Source organism: Thamnophis sirtalis, unplaced genomic scaffold, assembly GCF_051295495.1.
Source record: "Thamnophis sirtalis isolate CommonGarterSnake01/CBP01778 unplaced genomic scaffold, rThaSir2_p1.2 scaffold_8, whole genome shotgun sequence".
Classification (NCBI taxonomy): domain Eukaryota; kingdom Metazoa; phylum Chordata; class Lepidosauria; order Squamata; family Natricidae; genus Thamnophis; species Thamnophis sirtalis.
The window spans coordinates 18,131,411-18,153,902 of record NW_028261388.1 but is presented as its reverse complement, the minus strand read 5'-3'; the positions used below and the strand labels follow the sequence as shown (position 1 = coordinate 18,153,902).

Below are 22,492 nucleotides of genomic sequence, written 5' to 3'. Positions count from 1 at the left end.
GGGTTGGACTAGAAGACCTCCAAAGTCACTTCCAACTCTCCTATTCTATGTAAACTTCTGAAATTTTGCCAATGAAAGTGCAGGGTGCAATAAAATCTTGCCAAATAAAGTGCAGGATGCGGTCCAGGATGTTCCTAAGAATTAAGGCTGATTCAAATGTACAGAACAAATAAATAAATAAATCATGACTTCATGAGGGTGGTACTGCAGATACTTATAAAAGATTCCTGGTTTCTAGGATGCCGCAATTTCTGAAGACATTTCTGTTTCAAGAGGCCAACTGGCTTACTCTTCCATGGATCTCTCTGCCAGCACTGTGCTTCTCCTGACTATCTCCTGCTGCCTGGGGAATACTGAAGTCAAAAGTCATAATTATATACTTACTGTACCAAATGGGGGTCCCTCAGGTAACTGGGGCCCAATTGAGTTTTGCCAGGGAGGCTATGCAGTTGGCTTCTCCCTGAAGGTAAAAATTTATTTTTCAGATGGTCTTTTATTTCTTTCTATTTCCTTGAAATTAACTCTTCAGTTTTCCACTTTGTGTTTTAAGAAAGGCCACAAGATATGTGTTGATGCTTAACATTTCTTTGATTCCATAATCAAAGAGAGGCACCGATTGTCCCATATTGATAGGTAAATGTTGGAAATTCCTAGAACTGAAGGCTCAACGAAACCAAGGGCTGATCTGGAAGTTTATCAGAGTCTTATTTTCCTAGGTAGAACCAGGCCAAGGGAGCAGTGACGATACAGCTCTGAATGGAATCCGTTTGTACTGTGACCAAGGCAATCCAATTACGTCTACAGTTGGACCGTGAGTAACCAACTTTCTTGTCCTTTATTATTTTCTTGTGAGGAGATGACTGATTGCTATTAATTTCAGAAGGGGGTGCACTGGAAATAAATGAATTAATAAAGCTGATTTTAATGCACTGTTGTGCAATGGTCTCTCTGAATTAGCAGCTGAGACATGGTTGGAGACTTGTTTATTCTGGAGAAGTCCCAAAATAGCTGCTAATATTTTGTGCACCACAGCAAATGTATCTCCAACCATAGGTCTTTCTTGACGTGCTCATTGCTCTTTCCTGACATTAATTCATGCCCCAAACACCCCTTTATTGACTCAATGACCCTTGGTGGCGCAGTGGTTTGAGTGCTGTACTGCATGCTACTTCTTCTGCCTGCTGGCTGCCTGCAATTTGTATCCATTATTTTTTTCCCTAGAAGCTTATGGCAGCAGCCACAAGATCCACTTTCCTTGTTTTTCTCCCCCTACAACAGCCCAACGAGTTAAGTTGAAAGTCAATTATAGTCTCAGAGAAAATGAATTTTGATACTCAGACATATAATTCAACTGGTTCCTAGTCCCAGATTTTAGCCATTATGCTTGAGTCTTGAGGCCTGATGACAAGAGCTTAATCAAGAAACCAAAGAGATGTGCATCTATCTTTTATTGGCAGGTGGGGAAAATGGACCATCATCCAGTTATGCAAATCAGGCTACCTGGTTTCTTTTTCTCTGAGAGTGGAAGGCCCTCAAGGAAACGGTGATGATACGGCAGCTAATGACATCCAGTTCACCTGCAGTGATTGTCAAGGCATCGTGGGCGATGGGCTGCTTTGGGGTGATTTTGGCCCATGGAGCCATCGCTGCCCCTCGACTGGTATATGTGGGATACAAACAAAGGTGGAGAAAGAACAGGGCGGGGGTGATGACACAGCACTCAATGATGTGCGTTTTTACTGCTGTTAATGGCTGATACATATTTTGTCACATGGAAATACGCTTTTGCTATACATTTCCAAAAATTGTTAATTATAGTCTAATATTAACTTGAGGAGAGAGTAAAATCTTTGTGCAAAATGTGGTAGTACAAGGTAATCCTCCCACACCTCTGTGTATTTTGAAATGGGCTCATATTGGAGAGAAAAAATGTTGTGGCAGAAATCTCAAGCATTGCAAAGATTGATGATCTCTTCTCTATCATTTTGAATCAAGTCACTGAAGCAAATTGTAATTCTGCATTACTGCTTTCTTGCTTGCAAATAAAATTGTGTTGCATCTTCAAAGTCATTCCTTTTTTTCATTGAGCCACGTTTTGGGCCACGATAATACGTATTTATTTCTTTGGGTTTATTTATTGGTGCATTTCACTTCAGAGAATACGAAGAAAATAAACTATAGGTGGACCAGCACGAGTTAAAAACCAACAAAAATTGATGATATACATGTTTTATTAGATGAGCTACAAAAGTTTTCTTCTTAGACAAAGCCTACAAATGATCACTTATCCAAATCACTACTTTTCTGTTCTTGAAATACTTACATAAAAATTTATTGAGATTGATTTGATTTTATTGAGTTTGTATGCCGCCCTATTCCCGAGAGACTCAGGGCGGCTCACAATAAAAAGGGAAGGGATACAAAAAATAAAACAAAACAACAATTTAAAATTCTACAACAGCTGTAACCTCGAATGGGGCTGGATAGTTCAACGGCCCCAGGCCTGCCGGAACAGCCAAGTCTTAACTGCTTTGCGGAAGGCCAGGAGGGTAGTAAGGGTCTGGATCTCCACGGGGAGATCGTTCCAAATATCTCTCCTTCAATCCCATGCCTTTCATTGGCTCTGAATTTTTATGTTTATGTATTTATTGATTTCATTTGTACATCATTTCAACTTAATCAGGCTCTTGGTTGCTTACAAATTGACACAAACCCAGTTTGTCAAAAAGTTTATCAAAGGTCAAGCAAGATGCCTCTTCCTGAGGTCTGGAACTGAAAAGCCATCCCTTGACCTTGTGAATATGAGGAACTCTCAGCTGCTTATCCCACCATGACCACAAGCCTAATTCCACTAGGAAAATGTGTCCTTTCGTTAACTGATATTAATACCAGACCAACAATGAAGTCATAAACAATCTCTCAATCCAGGAACTACCAACTCAGTCAAACAATCAAGAAGTAAGCAAAAGGCTGGTCAATAAACAACTAAGAAGAAAACAACACTCCCACCATCAAAGCTGTTATATAAACAGAAATCAAACCCTCCTCACTTCTAGTACTGAAGATATCTCTTTGTTTTAATGAAACATCCACAATAAACCAACCAAGCAGAATTTCAGCATCTTACCTCAAACTCACAAGATCAGAGAATGGTTTCCAACAAGAATAGAATAGAACAGAACAGAACAGAATTCTTTATTGGTCAATGAATTTTTCTTTGGTGCATATGCTCTCAATGTACATAACGAAAAATAAAATAGAATACATTCATCAAGAATCATAAGATACAACACTTAGTAATAGTCACATGTTACTAATAAGCAATCAAATTATACTAGGAAACAATCAAATTATACTAGGAAATAATCAATCAACAAACAATCAAATTATATTAGGAAAAAAATAAAATATAAAAATTTAAATATACAAGCAATGTGGTTATAGTCATAAGTGGGAAGAGTTAAGTACTAGGAAGGAAGATAAGAATAATAGTCATACAGTCTTAGTAGGTAATATGACAGTGTTGTGGGAATTAGTTGTTTATTAGAGTGATGGCATTCAGAAAAAAATCTGTCCTTGTGTCTAGTTGTTCTGGTGTGCAGTGCACTATGGGTTCGTTTTGAGGGTAGAAGTTGAAACAATTTATGTCCAGGATGTGAGGGGTCTGTAGTTATTCTCACAGCCCTCTTTTTGACATGTGCTGTATATAGGTCTTCAATGGAAGGCAGGTTGGTAGCAATTGTTTTTTCTGCAGTTATCCATTAAAGTTAATTATTTAACTAAATAATGCCCCTCGACTGGTATATGTGGGCTGCAAAGAAAGGTGGAGGATGTACAGAGGAACCGTGATAACACAGCACTCAATGATGTGCGTTTTTACTGCTGTTAATGGCTGAAACGTATTTTGTCCCCTAGAAATACGCTTTTGCTATACATTTCCAAAGACTAATTATAGTCCAATATTAACTTGAGGAGAGAGTATCTGTTTGTGTAAAATGTGGCAGTACAAGGTAATTCCCCCTCCACACCATGCATGTCTTTAAATGGGCTCAGATTGGAGAGAAAGAAAATGTGGACTTATCTAGTGGCGATACAGGTGGCAAAATGTGCACATTTTCCCGCTCTTATCGCATCCGCAGAATCTCGCCCAGCCGCCCTGTTTAGGATAGCCCACTCCCTCTTGAAAGGGAGGGATGCGGATGAACCCTTACAGGGTAGAGCTGAGGAGTTCGTTCAGTTTCTGTCAGATAAAATCGCTCGGATCCGGATGGACCTGGACTCCACTTGGACGGTACCAGTCAAGGCGCTGGGGGAAGGTCCTGATTAGATTTTATGGAGCGAGTTTCAACTTGTCGCTCCTGAGGAAGTGGACAAAGCCATGGGAGCGGTGAGTGCCTCCACCTGTTTACTGGACCCGTGTCCCTCCTGGCTGGTCTCGACACGTGGCTGGCTCCAGAGGATTGTTAACACCTCTCTTCTGGAGGGATCCTTCCCACATCCTCTAAAGGATGCGGTGGTGAGACCCCTCCTCAAGAAACCATCCCTGGATCCAGCCATTTTTGAGAAGGCCACCACCTTCTCAACAACCTCATGTTCGTAGGGAAGGTTGTTGAGAAGGTGGTGGCCTTTCAACTCCGGCGGTCCTTGGATGAAGCAGATTATCTGGATCCCTTTCAGTCAGGTTTCAGGCCTGGTTACAGCACAGAAACTGCTTTGGTCACGCTGATCGATGATCTCTGGTGGGCCAGGGATAGAGGACATTCCTCTATCCTAGTGCTCCTTGACCTCTCAGCAGCCTTTGATACCATCGACCATGGTATCCTTCTGCGATGGTTACGGGAGGTGGGAGTGCGAGGCACCGTTTTAAGGTGGTTCTCCTCCTACCTCTCGGACAGGTCGCAGTCGGTGTTGGTTGGAGGACAGAGGTCGACCCCTAGGCCCCTCAATTATGGGGTGCCACAGGGTTCAGTCCTGTCCTCCCTCCCATTTAACATCTACATGAAGCCGCAGGGTGAGATCATCCGGCGGCATGGGATTAAATATCACCAATATGCGGACGATACTCAATTGTATCTGTCCGCCCCGTGCCAACTCAGCAAGGCAGTGGAAGTGACGTGCCAGTGCCTGGAGGCTGTCAGTATCTGGTTGAGAGCAAACAAGTTTGCACTCAATCCAGACAAGACCGAGTGGCTATTGATGCTGCCTCCCAAGTTTAGTCCAGACATTCCACCTCTTAGCCTGGGGGGTGATATTATACACCCCTCAGAGAGGGCCCGCAATTTGGGTGTCCTCCTGGATCCACAGCTGACGTTAGAGCACCATCTGTCGACTGTGACCAGGGGCGCTTTTGCCCAGGTTCGCCTGGTGCACCAGTTGTGGCCCTATCTTGACCAGGAGGCACTTCGAATAGTCACTCATGTCCTCGTCACCTCAAGACTGGATTACTGTAACACGCTCTACATGGGGCTGCCCCTGAAGAGCGTCCGAAGCTGGTCCAGAATGCAGCTGCGCGAGCGATATGTATCTAGATACACCCATATTACACCTATCCTCTGCGAGCTACACTAGCTTCCTATTGGTCTCCGGATGCGCTTCAAGGTGCTAGTCGTTACTTTTAAAGCCCTTCATGGTTTAGGACCTGGCTACCTGAGAGACCGCCTCCTGCCACTTACCTCCCAACGACCAACAAGATCGCACAGGTTGGGCCTCCTCCGGATGTCAATCGGACAATGCCGGCTGGCGACTCCCCGGGGGAGGGCCTTCTCTGTTGCTGCGCCGGTCCTGTGGAATGATCTACCTGCAGAGATCCGGACCCTTACCACTCTCCTGGCCTTCCGTAAATAGCAGTAGACTTATATACCGCTTCATAGGCCTTTCAGGCCTCTCTAAGCGGTTTACAGAGAGTCAGCATATTGCCCCCAACAATCTGGGTCCTCATTTTACCCACCTCGGAAGGATGGAAGGCTGAGTCAACCCTGAGCCGGTGAGATTTGAACCGCTGACCTGCTGATCTAGCAGTAGCCTGCAGTGCTGCATTTAACCACTGCGCCACCTTGGCTCATCAAGACCTGGCTGTTCCGGCAGGCCTGGGGCTGTTGATTGATATCCAGCCCCACTTAGATGGAATGAGTGATGTGAATTTTAATATTGTATTTTTTATTTTTATTTCTATTTTTAAATTTAAATGTTTCTTGTCTGTTGTGAGCTGCCCAGAGTCCTCTGGGAGTGGGCAGCATACAAATTCTAATAAACTTGAAACTTGAAACATGCCTTTCATTGGCTCTGAATTTTTATGTTTACGTATTTATTGATTTCATTTGTACATCATTGCAACCTAATCAGGCTCTTGGTTGCTTACAAATTGACACAAACCCAGTTTGGGATAAATAACTAAAATCCCTAAATGTAAATAACTAAAGAATGTGTTGTCCTGAAACAACAACAACAACAACAACAACAACTACTACTACTACTACTACTACTACTACTACTACTACTACTTCTTCTTCTTCTTCTTCTTCTTCTTCTTCTTCTTCTTCTTCTTCTTCTTCTTCTTCTTCTTCTTCTTCTTCTTCTTCTTCTTCTTCTTCTTCTTTGTCACAACTACCATGCTCAATATGGGGCTTGTCAATTCAAGGGTGGATTAATTTTCTGACCTTCCCAAACCTCTGGTTGGCCTGTTTTTTGCCTTCCCTAAGTCTCTCTATGCACTCTGCATTTACCTACATCCAAAACAGCCAGTTGATGCAATCCAAAAACAATGATTTTTGGAACAAGACATTCGGACATGTTCTCTTCAGGTCATAAGTTACACTGTATAGGGCAGATTGACTACAACTGATTAGAAAAAGTTTCCGTGACATTATTATTTCGCCGTGATATAGTTCAGCAATTTGTTCTGACAGTTAATTTTCAGAAATAATTTCAACAATTAGTTTCAGCAATCAGTTTAAAAAGCATATTTTGAGCACTTAGCTTCAACATTTGTTCTAGATCCACCTAAATCATGGGCCAGCAACCCGCTAGAGTCACATGTGGCTTGTTCATCCCTCTCCTGTGGTTCTATGTTGCCAGTTGGCTCCAACATTGACAGGGCTTTCGGTTAGGACAGGTAGAGGAAAAATGATGCTGCCCTAGGAGAAGACTCTATGATGGTGGAACCGAACTTGATGTGCAGTCAGGTGAGGCAAGTGAGGCACAGCCTCACCTCTCATCATGAAAAGAAAAAAAAACATAAAAGGAAAAAATAAATTAAATGCTTGTATTTATCTAGTGATCTATACCATAAAGTTATTTCCCATTTAACTTCACCAGTTTTACATTATTTGGTATCAAAATTGCAGAATTTTCACATTTACCATTCAACTAGGAAGGCGAGAGCTTGCAGTGAGGCTGCAGTGAGTTCAACCTCTTAGCAATAGCAGTTAGATTTATATACCTCTTCATAGGGTTTTCAGTCGTCTCTAACTGGTTTACAGAGTCAGCATATTGCCCCCACAGTCTGGGTCCTCATTTCACCCATCTCGGAAGGATGGAAGACTGAGTCAACCTTGAGTCGGTGAGATTAGAACCGCTGAACTGCAAATATCAGTCAGCTGTAGTGGCTTTCAGTACTGCACCCTAACCACTGTGCCACCTCGGCTTAGGCTGAGGTGAGGTTGAGCTAGCTGCTACCTCACCATGGACGACTCTGCTTAACTGTTTAGGTGAGGCAGGAGAACTGTGTGCCTCACCTAGTCTGACTTTTTAGGCATTTTATAATTGCTCAGTATGAGCAGAGTTAAGTAGGGGCTTAAAAGCCAAAAAAAGTCAGACTAAGTGAGGCACAAAGTTCTCCTGCCTCATAGTAGAGGGCGCTCGTTCTTCCTGTGACTCAGTGGCAGCAGAATAAGTGACAGCCACAGAGCCCAACTCATGCAGTCAAGACGTAATGACGTCAGTGCCTCACCAGCCATAAACCTCACTGCACGTCACTGCAACCCAACCCTGCTTTGGAGTGGTCCGGCCACTCCAAGAATATTACATTCAGTTCTGGGCCCTTTGGAAGAACATTGATGAACTGAATGTACAGAAAAAAGCAATTCATATGTTAAGTGACTTCAGAGAAAGAGATATGAGGAAGTGTTGGAAAGGACTAAGCATATGAGGAAGTATGTTCCGCCTACAAAACAGAAAATTATGGGGCAATAGTTGCCCTCAAGTATCTGAAAGGCTGAAATGCAGAAAAGGGGGAAGGTTTGTGGGGTTCGTTCTTCAAGAGGATACAAGGAACAATGAGTTTAAATTATGAAGATTTTCCTAATTGGAAGGAAACAGGAATGGGCCACTTTGCTTGAAAGTTTGTAGACTTTTTCAATGAAGGGTTTTAAACAGATATTGAATATCCAGGGAAATGAATGAGATGCCCTGGAAGAACCTTCTCAGTTTTTAGATAGTCAGGCTACTGTTGAATAAGGCTTAGGTTCCAAGGTCCATTTGTGATCACTGGGAGAGAACTATCTCTTGAGTTGTTCTGAAACTATTAAAATACTCTTCAGCCCCTTTGCTGCTTTCAGGAAAGGTCTGTATTTCCATTCAATCAAGACTCTTCACTGGGAGTTAATCCATTTATTAGTATAAAGGCTCTTAATCAGGGGTGGGCTTCAAAAATTTTAGCAAGAGGTTTTCTGCTGGGTTGCTGGGTGGGCGTGGCCATGATGGGCATGGACTAGTTGGCCTTCTGTACCACAGTACGTTTAGGGTTAGGGTTAGGCTTTCCTTGAGCCTCTGGGAGGGCGAAAACAGCCTCCCCAGACTCCAGAGGCTCTCTGGAAGCAGGAAATGGGCCCGTTTCTAGTCTTCCTGAACTTCCAGTTGGCCCGTTTTTTGCCCTCCCCAAGGCTCTGCATGTGCCCTGCTCTTACCTGCAGTCAAAACAGATCATGTGGGGACTCCTGGGCTGGGAGGGCTGGGCGGGGCCAGCCAGTTGATGCAATCCAAACATAATGATTCTTGGAACAAGATATTAGGACATGTTCTCTTCAGGTCATAAGTTACACTGTATAGGGCAGATTGACTACAACTGATTAGAAAAAGTTTCCGTGACATTATTATTTCGCCGTGATATAGTTCAGCAATTTGTTCTGACAGTTAATTTTCAGAAATCATTTCAGCAATTAGTTTCAGCAATCAGTTTAAAAACCATATTTTGAGCACTTACATTTAGCATTTGTTCTAAATCCACCTAAATCATGGATCAGCAACCCACAGTTCTAGAGCCGCATGTGGCTTGTTCATCCCTCTTCCATGGTTCCGTGTCACCAGTTGGCTCCACCATTGATAGGGCTTTCGGTTAGGACAGGTAGAGGAAAAAGGATGCTGCCCTAGGAGGAGACTCTATGATGGTGGAACCGGACTTCCGATTGACTCCAGAATTGGACAGGGGGCTTCCGTTTAGGACTGTGTGGCTCCTTGAGTGTTTAGAGTTGCCGACCCCTGAACTAAATAATCCATTTCAAAACTTAAAGACAATAAATATAGAGTCAGTAGAATTTCTTGGTTAACTCTTCTGCAGAAAAAGACCCACATAGACATATTGATATGCAAATTGTTGAATTGAATGGTGGCAAGACTATATGAGATAAATATAATAAAGTATTAAATAAAAATGGGTACATTTTGAAGAACTTAATGGGCTAAAGAGTTTGTAGTTTTGAAAATGTGGAAATTTTCCCGGGCATTTTACATACTTTAAAAAAATCTTTAAAAAAAATCTTTTTAGCAAAAAAACACCCCAAAAACCATTTCACACAGTCACAGTTGTTGGGTTTGCTGCATCCCTGCAACTGTTCTTGGAATGACCACGCAATGATGGGATCAGCATGGACACAGGATTAATAACGTTGTCTTCCCTCAATACCACATAGAAAATATTGTGTGTTTTACTCAATGTAGTAAAAAGAAAGCGGTCTATTTTTTCTAATGGCTGAAAAGCTACATAATGGTAACCCATAATATGGTTTGTTTGAGTTAGTAATATGTAAACCTCTGTTGTGCTGCACAAACTATGGCTTATTGCAGAAGTAAGTAATTCATCATTCCCAAGTCTCTTCTGACTGTAATTATTAAAAAATAGCATCTTAACTTCCTTCCATTTTCAAGAAATCTCTTTGTGTGATCACATTATGCACAATTTAATGATTGTTGATATATTGTTTGGTATATTGTTAGAATTCAGACTATTAATTTCATAGTCAGAATTCTAACAATATACCAAACAATAAACATCTAGAATAGACCACACTTAAAAAAAAATCTGTAGGTTCTCTTTCACAAATGGTTCTTCTTCTTCTTCTTCTTCTTCTTCTTCTTCTTCTTCTTCTTCTTCTTCTTCTTCTTCTTCTTCTTCTTCTTCTTCTTCTTCTTCTTCTTCTTCCTCCTCCTCCTCCTCCTCCTCCTCCTCCTCCTCCTCCTCTTCTTCTTCCTCCTCCTCCTCTTCCTCTTCTTCTTCTTCTTCATCATCATTATCACAACTACCATGCCCAATATGGGGTTTGTCAACTCCTGTCCTGATGTTAAGTGTGGCCCATGGCTACTGAAAGGCTTGTTTTTATAGTTTTTATAGTTCAGCATCTTTAATAAACACAATTAAATTAAGCATTGGCTAAGAATTCAGTGGACTAGAGCAAAATGCAAATAAACTAGAACTTATTTTCAGAGAACAATGACAAGCAGGTTTTTTAATGTCCTGGCTCCATCTAAGTGAAGGATATAGACGGTGGTCAGGTTTCATGTCCCTGCCCCTACTTCTGTCCCACCTACAAACACTTGTTCCATTTAAAATCTTTCCAATTCTTGCAGTAGGAAAATTAACTGCAGGAAGACAGTAAGTATAGCTGTAGAGAGCAGTCAAAGGAGACCAGGGAGATTAAGTCAGCATTACATACATCTAGTTGTTTGGAAGAGTAGAAATATGGGTGGTTTAGTGGAATATGGATACCTTTTTCCTGTTCTAAGTATTAGTGTGAACATAAAAGTGAGAAATGCCTTTCACATTTGAGGAGGAGGGAGAGACTGAGAAATTAGAGCAAAGAAAAATCTATAGAGTGTGAAAAATAGAAAAGCTACCGAGTAAGAAAGGAGGAAAAAAACATTAAGGTGTGCCTTAATGCGCGTGCGTCTTTTGATGTGTGTGCCAATTTTGAATGTTCAAAACGTTTAACGGGCGCACTTGCAAAGTGGCTGGATTGACAATCTCGCCTATGTACAAAGTAATGGCCTTGAAGGCAAGACAACCCAATACAACCCCATGTGTCAGAATGTAAACTGATCTTCCAGAATTTCTAGGCATTTTCACAGAGTCCAAAAGCAGGATTTCCTCAATGAAAGGGACCAGGCAAATTACTTACTTATTTATTTTCACTCCATGCATTCAGGAGCTCATTTCCTCTTTTCCCCAACAGTCTTGGCAGGAATCTTGAGATGAGAGGGACTGTCTCAAAATCATCCAGTGGTTATATATTGACTATTTTTTTTTGCTTTTATTTATTGTGCTGCTTAGTATTAATGCTTTATTTTGTTATATGTTACATATCATATATATATATATATATATATATGTATGTATGTATGTATGTATGTATGTATGTATGTATGTATGTATGTATTTAGTTTTACAACCCCTGGTATGCCCAAATACGGGAGGAAGCAGACTGCTTCCTTTCTCTGTCTATTGGCTTGTCACAAGAGACCATCACGACAGAGAGCCATTATTTTACATTTGTGTTGCATTTGTGCTGATAAATAAAGGGAGACTAGTATAGATCTATTTCAAGCTATTTAGCTCTCATCATCTAGCCATACCGTTACTGGGATTTGAACCTGTGCTGTATTACATATATTAAGCAGTTGTGTTAACCACTAAGCCACAAGGTTCTCCTCCTTTATCAGCTGAGCCAGGGAAATAGGTATGCATTTAGTGTTACAACCCCCGGTATGCCCAAATATATATTCCCTCCTTCAGCCTGCTTTCATCTATCATTTCAAAGATTCTGTATGTATCTAAAAGTCAAATATCAAAGTTGGATCATCTGTCTAATTACACCTTTTGGTTACTTTTATGTTTAACGGGCGCACTTGCAAAGTGGCTGGATTGACAATCTCGCCTATGTACAAAGTAATGGCCTTGAAGGCAAGACAACCCAATACAACCCCATGTGTCAGAATGTAAACTGATCTTCCAGAATTTCTAGGCATTTTCACAGAGTCCAAAAGCAGGACTCTGGTGATAAATAGAAGGTGATAAATAGAAAGGATGGAATGCATTTTGGCTCATAAAATTGTACAAATGAAGGAAATAATACGAATTGTTTCTCAGCATAGCTTTCTCAGTATCAGCTCAGCAACTCAGACTGATTTTACAGGAATGAAAATTTCTGTGAGATTAAGAAAATTATGCATTTGAGTTTATTGTTAACCTCACTTTCTGGTGTCTTGCTATAACACAGAAATCCTCTTAAGCTGCTAATTGTGGAGGTTTGGTTAAGACATCAGGCTGGGGACTGACTGGTTCTCTAGTCATGTCTTAGGTACAAAGCCAACTGGGTTGGTTCCTCTATCTCAGCTCTAGGCCGATAGAGGCAGTGATAAACTGTTTGTAAAATCTTACCAAGAAAACTGCAAGATCAAATCCCTGGAATTAAGGGAGATGAAAAGCCATAAAACAAAAGAATGGAAAAGCATGATTTCATGAGGGTGGTATTGCAGATAGTGATTTGAGTGATTTCCGGTTTCTAGGATGCTACAATTTCTGAAGACTTTTCTGTTTCAAGGAGACTGGTTTCCATGGATCTCTCTGCCAGCACTGCTCTTCTCTTGACTATCTCCTGCTTCCTGTGGAATATAGAATCTCGACCTCAAAGTCTACAGTATTCTTCCCTGATCAGTGTGCCGAATGGGGGTGGATGGGGTGATTGGGGACCGAGCGAGTTTTGCGATTATGGCCTTGCTAAGGGCTTCTCCCTGAAGGTAAAAGTTTACTTTTCTGATGTTCCTTCACTACTAAATATTCTCTTGAACTTAGTTCTTCAAGCTTATCTTTCAAGAAAGGCAATCAAGAAGTAATTGTGTTGATGCTTTACACTTCCGATTGTACAATTAAAGAAATGTATTGAGTTTGGAGTGGAATATTGTGTGGCAGATCTAACCTTGATCCAATGCATTGACCAATATTTCTGAGAATTGAAATCTGAAGGACAGCAAGGGGAGAAAGGCTGATCTAGAACTTTACCAAGGTCATATTTTCTTAGGTGGAATATGAGCAAACGGTAGGTGACAATACAGCTTTGAATGGAATCCGCTTGTACTGCAACGATGGCACAATACTCGAGTCTAAAGTTGGACCGTGAGTAATTGATTTTCGTATCGTATTTTATTTCCTTGTCATGAAGACGGAGAGGATGAGTTGCTGATGAGTTTCTGAATGAGTTGCTGATGATGAGACATGGATGAGAGATTTTTGTATTCCTGAGTTGTGCAGTGGTGTAACTAATAGTTTGTGGGCCATAGTAAGGATATCTCATTTAGGCTGTTCTTCCCTAGCGTGCATTTACTCCAACATGACCCCTTGTAGACTTGAGTTTCCCACATATTTCTCCCACTGTGCAGTTCATGAATCTATTTGCCTTCCTTGTAACTAGAAGACCTCCAAGGTCCCTTCCAATTCTGACATTCTCTTTTCAATGTCCAGAGGTAAAAGGTAAAATCAAATAAAACCCTTGCATTAGTTAGCTTTCTTGTATACCTTATGGATGCTTGAGCTGCTAATAACAAGCAACTAAAAGTTGATTAAGAGCCTTTATACTACTTATAAATGGATTAACTCCAACTGAAGAGCCTTGATTGAATGGAAATGCAGACCTTTCCTGAAAGTAGCAAAGGTGTTCCTAAGCTCTTTTCATAGCTTAGGAACAACTCAAGTTCTCTCCCAGCGTTGACAAGTGGACCTTGGAACCTAAGCCTTATTCAAGAGTAGCCTGACTATCTAAAAACCGAGAAGGTTCTTCCAGGGCATCTCATTCATTTCCCTGGATAGCCAATATCTGTTTAAAACCCTTCATTGAAAAAGTCTTCAAACTTTCAAGCAAAGTGGCCCATTCCTGTTTCCTTCCAATTAGGAAAATATTCATAATTTAAACTCATTGTTCCTTGTATCCTCTTGAAGAACAAACCCCACAAACCTTCCCCCTTTTCTGCATTTCAGCTTTTCAGATACTTGAGGGCAGCTGTCACGTTGCCCCATAATTTTCTCTTTTGTAAACAAAACATACTCAATAACTCTAACCATTGCTCATATCTGTTTCTCTGAAGCACATTAACACTGCAATTCCTTTCTTCTGTACATTCAGAAGACCAAGACTGCAGTGCTGTGCTTACATGTGCAAGGGATGTTAATGAAGAACAGGAGTGTGGTTGCTATTAATGTCATAAGCTTGAATCAGTGGTGGGTTCTTCCAGTATGGCTCGGTATGGGCATACTGGTGGTAGCTGGGAGCAGCAGCCACCATACTGGAACGGTGGGCTGTTTGGCCCACCCGCCTGCCCACATTCCTTACCACTTTTTGAGGACATCAGGCCAATTGCACATGCACACAAAGCGTGCAGCACCTGAGTGACCTACGCTGAGCAGCTGAGTGTTGCTGGGTGGTGGCACATCCATGTGTGCGTGGAGTGCATGTCCATCAAAGACACCCAGCCCCATCACAGCGTACCAGTTGTGACGGGATCTGGAACCCACTACTGACTTGAAACCTGGGCATAGCTCTTCGAAATCAAATTCCAGGCTATTCGGTCCCCATACTACGGAATGTTTTTGTTGGTGTATTAAAGAATGATGAAAATATTATGCTGGTTCTGAGGTATGGTTTGGAAAATATAGAGACCATAGGTTGCCTTTAAGCTTAAGGAAGTCCCAAGTACAGTGGTGGGTTCTGAATCCGATTCCACCTGGTATAGTTGGAACAGGCCCAGCGGCATCCGCATAGACGTGTACAGTGTGTGTGCACACATGCATAGCGCACACATGCATCTTAGGGCCTCCATGAGCCTCCGCTATGCTCCTGCTGCTCAGCAGAGCATCGCGCAGGTGCTGTACGTGCCATGCGCATGTGCAGAAGTGCCGAAGACTTAAAAAACCGGTAAGGAGCTTGGGCGGGTGAGTGGGCCATCCGGAGCACCGTACTGGAATGGTATCCGGTGCTCCGGGCAGGCTCTGGTACATCCGTACCAGGGCGTACCATCTGCAACCCATCACTGCCCGAGTAACACTAATTCCTGGTTTCTGTACTTTTTACTACATAAGTAACCCACCCAGAAAAGCTGGTACACAAGACATAAACATGTCACCCAGAAAGGCTGGCCCTCAATAGACAATTAGCTTGGTACGCCACAGATAAAATAGAGCAAAATTAGCTAGTTTTTGTACTTTGGGGTGGTTTCCTAAGGACACTGGAGGTTCTTGGGTGTCTCAGGACATTGTGTATTCACCTGCTGACTTTCCACAGTTTAAGAAGTTTGTAGGGATAATGGATGCCTCTCCATGTACACACCTTCTGTGCTTTCTGCAGATTCCTGGTCGACAGTAACTGTGTATCATTTGCAATAGTTTGAAGTTTGAAGTTTTGTTTTATTTATATACCTTTTACCTCTTTATCAGATTATTTAATTTGGTTCATTGCAAATGAACTCAGCAATCAAATGCTTCAAATCAGGATTAGGGCAGCATTGACATATGAGATGTTGATTCAACTTTCTTTATTGCATAAGGGAAGCTGAGATAGAACTCAGACTTCCAATTAGAAACCGAGGCACTGAATTTCCATAGGGGATTTGCTAGCTGAATAATGACTCACTTCTTCAATTAATCAATCAATGATTCTAAACATGACACAGATTAGGAGAAGCCTCAGAAAAGCAGTCAAGGGAAGAATTATTTATCCCATTTTATGCCCAGCTGTCAAAAGACCCCTTTACTCCACCTTTTTCTACAATAGCACCAAAGAATTAGGCTGACTATCAAATTCACCCAGAATTGTGTAATGATAGCAAAAACTAGACTTTAACTTGATTCCTAGCCCAAAATTTTAGCCACTATGCCTGAATCTCTTGGATTGATGGTAAGTCTTTAAGACACTAAAAGATGCTTTGTTCTTTTTGACAGGTGGGGAACCTGGACTCCAAAAAAAATCTGCATTGGTGGCTATCTGGTTTCTTTTTCTCTGAGAGTGGAAGGACTTCGAAAACATCTTGATAATTCAGCAGCTAACAACATCTGGTTCAAGTGCAGTCATAGCAATATGACCATAATGGGCAGTGGCCATACACGGGGTAAATTTGGCCCATGGAGTGAGAGGTGCCCGTTAAATGGTATATGTGGGATGAGAACACGGGTGCAGGATAAACAGGGAATAATAGGTGATGACACAGGACTCAATGATGTGATGTTTTTCTGCTGTTAATGGTTGATACATGTTTCCTCACCTATAAATATACTTCTGCTATGCACTCTCAAAGACTGTTAATTACCATATTTTTCAGAGTAGAACATGCACCGGAATATAAGACGCACCAACCTTTTGAAGAGGCAAATTTAAAAAAAAAACATTATTTGAGGAAGAAGGCGGGGCCTAGCAGTGAGAAGATGGAGTTTCAGGCTATTCCTGAAATTCCTCTATTCCGAAGGATTTTTGGACGGGTTTTTGGACCCTAGCTGTCCCGGAGATGACAGTGAAAGGTGAGGGGAGACCCAGTGACCTCACAGACGTTCCTCACAGTCTCTCGGGGGGGGGTATTAACCCCTCTTGCCAATTCCTTTTTGGATTAGCTGTATGCTAACTGAAACTGCAGGTTGCCCCTAAGAATGGTAGAAGTGATGTCATCTGGTAAGCTGATTTTATTATTCAAAGAGAGATGGTCCGCACTAAAAATTTAAGCTAATCGAAACCAAAGAATAGAAGAACTTAGCGGCGAATTGGTATTTTTTTTTTAATGGATTTATGGCCGGTGGTTACTTTATTTCTTAAACGCTTTAAGGAATTCTTCGACATTCCCCCCCCCTTGACTCTTTCTAAGTGGTTGTAAAGCTAACCTTCTACTAATTAGCCCTTTACGATCTGACACTTTTATTGCTTGGCTGTGTTTAAGATCAGATAAGAACGCACAGTTCCCAGCGTGTTTTTATTTGCAAATTCTAACTACGATACATCATGGCGTCGGAATATTTTCCTAAGGGCACACTCCAGATTCTTCTTTCCGCATGTCGAAAGCTGTTTGATTCATTTCAAAAATTGGAAAAAAAATTGGATTACATGACTTCAAAATATGAAGGAAAAGGTGAGATCACTGAATGTTTGAATGTTCCTGAAATACAAATGGAAAATGTGAGAAATGGCATCTGGTCTATCTCAGAGGAAGAAAGGAATGCCATGCTGGAAAGGGGGGAGCTATAAAGAAGATTCATTTTAAGAGACAGAGTGCAGGAGAAATGAAAACTCCACCCTTGAGAATTAAAGTCAATTTGAAAAGTTTTACAAGCCTGGGACAACATTATTATTTCATCAGTGACATTCAGAGCAAAAAGGTGCGAAGATATCTCTGTTTGGACTTGCTTATAAAAACATTTGGTAAATTTATTCAACGAATGGCAATTGGATTGAGAAGATTTTGCTACTGGAGAGACATAGGCTGACAGATGGAAGAATACAACTTAAAATTAGCTAAATCTGATTACTTTTATTTGTAATAGATATAGCTGAATAATAATTGATATTGATAGTAATGTATATAATGTGGAGTTGGCTGATAGACTGAAGAATACAATTGAAAATTAGCTAAATCTAATTACTCTTTTTTGTAACAGACATAGCTGAATAATAATTGATATTGATAGTAATGTATATAATGTGGAGTTGATATGATAAATAACAATTGGATATGAGAAAACATTTTTTGGATTATACATAAAGAGTATCAATTACAATAATTATCACTATTAAAAAACTAAATAAAATATATACAACCAAATGTTAATTAATACTGGGAAAATGTTATGATATATGATATAATTAAATATTATGGCTGTTCAGCTAAAATAGGATATGAGGATTTGATGTTAATAGAGGATTTTACAAGCAAGTAAATGAAATGTCAGCATGTGTTATGGATTAATTTTTTGGCATAGTTAAGGATGATGTTTAAATAACTAGAGTTAACTAAAACTGGAGGTATAATGATGTTAATATGGTAAACATTTGAGTTAAGATATTTGAATTAATATGAGTTAATGGAAGAGATGCACCAAAGCATGTTGTAACCAGCTGATATACTTTTTCTTTTTTATAATAAATACCTGTGTTTTTTTGTTTTTTTTTGTTTTTTTCCCCCTGCCTTGTCCTTTGTCGTTTTTGTCTTTTCTTTCTTTCTTTCTTTCTTTCTTTCTTTCTTTCTTTCTTTCTTTCTTTCTTTCTTTCTTTTTTTTTGCTTTTCCTTTTTGCTTTTTTCTTTTCCCACTGGAGTGGGCATGTACTGTTTAAGATTATTACTTTTATTAATATTTTTAAATAATAATTACAGTCAAATGAAAATGGATATATAACGATATGTATGAATATTTGAGTCAAAATGCTTGAGTTAATATGAGTTATGTTTGTTGACTGTGGAGGAGATGTACCAAAGTTGATTTGTAATCGATTGATACATTTTCTACAGATGGAAAGAAAGATGTTGTACTTGTTTCAAATTAAAATTAAAAAAACATTTATTAAAAAAAAAACATTTTTGCACTCTGCAGACCTCCCAAAAATGGCCCGTTTTTTGCAGAAAAGGGCCCATTTCTTTATAAAAAGCATGAATAGCCCTTAGGAAGCTTGTAGAGTGCTCCTGGGGGGGGGGAGGGAATAAGCAAAAAATGACCAATTTTTCACAAAAATGGACCCATTTTTTGTCAAAAAGAGGGCATGGATAGCCTTTAGGAGGCTTATAGAGTGCTCCTGGGGACTGGGGGAGGGAAAATCGAGCAAAAAAATGGTCCGTTTTTTGCTCATTTCTACCCTTCCCAGCCCCCAGGAGCTCTCTGAAAGCCTCCTAAAAGCTACGCATGGCCATTTTGGTGAAGGGGGTGAGGTTTTGGGAGGAAAAAAAAATGCTGTATTGAGTGTATAAGACAAACCCAGATTTTCAACCTCTTTTTTGAGGGAAAAAGGTGCATCTTATACACTGAAAAATACGGTATAGTTAAACATTAACTTGATAATAAAGGGTGTGTTTGTGTGTAATGTGGTAGTACATGGTAACCGTTTCCCCAGGTGTGACCTCTTCAAACAGTCCAGATTGGAGAGGCATAAGTAGCAGAAACCTCAAGCACTGTCTTCCCTCTCATCATTTTGATTCAAGTCACAGCATCAAACTGTAATACCATACCATGCTTGCTTGCATGCAAATGAAATTATGTTGTATCTTCAAAGTCATTTCCTTCTTTCAATAAGCCAGGTTTAGGCCACAGTAATATGTATGTATTTATTAGGGTTTATTTGGTTTTGTACTTTGCATTTTACTACAGAGAACAAATAAATATTAGAGAAAATATACTATAACTGGGTCAGGATTGGTTAAGAAACAGAGAAAATTAATGCTAAAAATATTTTGAGTTTTTAATAAGATATTGAAGATGAGCTAAAAGAGCATTTTCTTCTTAGAAAGTAATGTTCTAGTAGGCATGTATGTTATATTGTCAAATTGTTAGTATTTTTTAAGCAGCGTAAGGTGTAAGAATTATTCCAGGTTATCACCTTAAAATATATTATAAATTGCACCTTTATAAATGTGATGGCATTCCTTTTTTTAGTGGCTTCCTCTAACTAATCTTCTAATCCTGCTCAGAAAGTCATCAGAATCAGAGGTGTCTTATATCTGTCAGCCCTCAGGCTGCCATCCAGGGGGAACCTGTCCATCACCATGCCTGCTCGGCCATGCTTACATGCCACTAACACTGCCACATTGATGTTGCCTTGCTGATGTCGATTGAGCCTGTAGCTGCATGTGGCTGTAGCTGCATGTGGCTCTTCTACTCGGGTGCAACTGCCTACTCTGATGTAACTCTTTTGCTCAGATGCGGTTAACCACGAAAGAGGCTATGATGACACTTAGTGGGGGTGTGGCTGAGGGTGTGGGTCATGGTGATTGGTGATGGTGGGTGGGTGTCATCTGGGTGGAGTTGTGGGTGGAGCTGGGTGGGATAATGGTATATATATATGGGTGATAGTGTTAACTTGGTTAGAACTGACTTGGATTTGATTACCTTTGCATTATTGTCATTTAGTGCTGGTTATCATGTAGTTTCTTAGATAGAGATAAAGGTTTTTCACCAAACAAACTGAATCTCTGTTTGTATGCAATGTGTATGCCGGAACGTGACAGAAAAGTCACTTCTCACCCCCTATCAATACTTCACTTTGCACAGTTCCTGTTTGGTCTGAATGATGTCTGAAGGAGCAGAGGCAGCAGCAGTGGTCCTACCTGAGGTCACTCCTTTGGTTGTTCCAACACAGAAGGAGGAAACAGAGGTAGCTGTAAGACGTAAGGAGAATCCCTTGGTAGACCAAGCCTCTGCCATGGGGCTATTCCTACATGTCAACCAGTGGTGCTAGTGAATGAGTGGTGGAAGCATACAGGGTTAACAACCAGCTCAGAACTACCTGTGCCTTCTCCCCAGTGGGGTCACTTCACTTGGTGGAGAGAAAGGAGGGTGACTGAAGATGAAGAGGGTCATTGGAGCTACTCCACTGCCTTGGGTATCCGGACAATGGATTGTCTGAGGGAGTGGTTTGGGGAGGCTAGCTTCCGTGATAGCAGTTCTGGTTATCAAGAGAACAGAGGGGACGGCTGGTCAGATAGCAGGAATACAACACAGCCCCCTTTCCAGCCTATCCCTCACTTCCGTCTAGCCAGTCCAAAGTTGAGGTTGGGTGCATCCCAGGAATATACCCAGGCCAGTGGCAGGGACCTGGACCACAATTGCCTTCGAGAATTCCACCCAAACAGCAAAGGGAACCACTAAGTGATGACAGAAGTCAACGTTGGCTGCCACAAGCAGTATCTAGTGACCATATACTCGGCCAGCTGGAAGTGGACAAGACTAGGAGATCGTGGGGGGTCAGCAGCAGGAGGTAGAGATGTTGAAGGGTGTGGACCAATTGGTAGGGGTCCCAGAGCAATACACTGATTTAGCTGAGGTTTTTAATGAAAAAGAGTGCAATGTTCTCCCTCCACACCGTTCTACTGACTGTGCTATCGAAATTGTGCCAGGAGCCAAGCTCCCCAAGCCAAGGATGTAGTCTGTGACACCCAAAGAGTTAGAGGAGATGAGAAAATATATTGACAAGAACTTGGCATGGGGTTTTATACAGCCAGCAAGATCCCCTATTGCAGCCCCTGTGTTATTCAGAGAGAAAAAGGATGGTGGTCTGTGTCTATGTGTAGACTTTCGGGGTATAAATGGAGTGTGTGTAGAGCATATGTACCCGCTGCCACTCATAAAGGATATGCTGGCCCTTTTATCTGAGGGAGTGATTTTCACTAAGTTAGATCTGAGGGAGGCTTATTATCGTGTCAGGATCTGAGAAGGGGATGAGTGGAAGACAGCCTTTAACTGTCCCTTGGGAGATATCAATATTGGGTAGATATTGGTAAATATGTGAACACCAGAACGTGACAATATCATGGTATAGATGTCAAATAAATTTATTAAAGACAAATTAACAAACAAATCTCACCTGAAGAAACATTACTTGCAACTTATTGTCAAAGAGGGGAACACATTTTATAGTGTAGGAATCTTTTGATTGAAAGCATAGATTTTGAGATTGTAATAATACTCTGTTTCCCTGAAAATAAGACCTTCCCGGATAATAAGCCCAATCGGGCTTTTGAGTGCATGTGCTAAAATAAACCCTCCCTCAAAAATATTGCAACACAGCAACAGCCATGAGTTGATCACGCTCACTGTCTCCTACAACTCAAAAATAATAAGACATCCCCGAAAATAAGACCAAGCGCTTATTTCGGGGGTCAAAAGAAAATAAGACCCTATCTTATTTTCAGGGAAACACAGTATGTCATTATAAATCAGATCTGGAAAACAATATGAAAGAGTAAAGAGAGGGAAGTTTGTTATAGTGGTTAAGGCATCAGGCTAGAAACCAGGAGACTGAGAATTCTATCTTAGGTATGAAGCTAGTAGGTGTCTGTGAGCCAGACCTTCTCTGTCAGCTCTAGGAAAGAGGCAATGGCAAACCACCTCTAAAAACTTGCCAGGAAAACTGGAGGGACCCATCCAGGCAGTTGGCAGGAATCAAAGATCAATTTAAAGATGTTGGAAGAAATCTCCTTGGTTTATTCCCCAGATGGGAAGCAGTCACCAGGGCTGAGAAGAAATTGACAACAAAGCCAATGTTCCCCCTAA

At 41.0% G+C, this 22,492-nt stretch overlaps 2 protein-coding genes across 2 annotated transcripts; both read left to right on the top strand.

Annotated features, from left to right (window-relative positions):
* Positions 1-295: 295 nt before the first annotated feature.
* LOC148044313 (vitelline membrane outer layer protein 1-like) lies at positions 296-2,047 on the top strand. The gene is made up of 3 exons (XM_087721162.1): positions 296-466; positions 717-811; positions 1,458-2,047. Exons 1-3 carry the CDS (start codon positions 296-298, stop codon positions 1,747-1,749), a joined length of 558 nt encoding a protein of 185 aa, XP_087577288.1. The 3' UTR covers positions 1,750-2,047.
* A 10,772-nt stretch (positions 2,048-12,819) lies between these two features.
* On the top strand, positions 12,820-16,493 carry LOC148044312 (vitelline membrane outer layer protein 1-like). Its single transcript, XM_087722082.1, has 3 exons — positions 12,820-13,005; positions 13,287-13,381; positions 16,196-16,493. Exons 1-3 carry the CDS (start codon positions 12,823-12,825, stop codon positions 16,491-16,493), a joined length of 576 nt encoding a protein of 191 aa, XP_087578208.1. The 5' UTR covers positions 12,820-12,822.
* The last annotated feature ends 5,999 nt before the right edge of the window (positions 16,494-22,492 follow it).

What these genes read in the sequence shown, in the direction of transcription:
- LOC148044313 (XM_087721162.1), top strand. Translation starts at nt 296, where the DNA reads ATGGATCTCTCTGCCAGCACTGTGCTTCTCCTGACTATCTCCTGCTGC. An exon ending in CAGTTGGCTTCTCCCTGAAG is followed by an intron (nt 467 to 716) that starts GTAAAAATTTAT and finishes TTATTTTCCTAG; the next exon opens with GTAGAACCAGGCCAAGGGAG. An exon ending in ATTACGTCTACAGTTGGACC is followed by an intron (nt 812 to 1,457) that starts GTGAGTAACCAA and finishes TTTTATTGGCAG; the next exon opens with GTGGGGAAAATGGACCATCA.
- LOC148044312 (XM_087722082.1), top strand. Translation starts at nt 12,823, where the DNA reads ATGGATCTCTCTGCCAGCACTGCTCTTCTCTTGACTATCTCCTGCTTC. An exon ending in CTAAGGGCTTCTCCCTGAAG is followed by an intron (nt 13,006 to 13,286) that starts GTAAAAGTTTAC and finishes ATATTTTCTTAG; the next exon opens with GTGGAATATGAGCAAACGGT. An exon ending in CTCGAGTCTAAAGTTGGACC is followed by an intron (nt 13,382 to 16,195) that starts GTGAGTAATTGA and finishes TCTTTTTGACAG; the next exon opens with GTGGGGAACCTGGACTCCAA.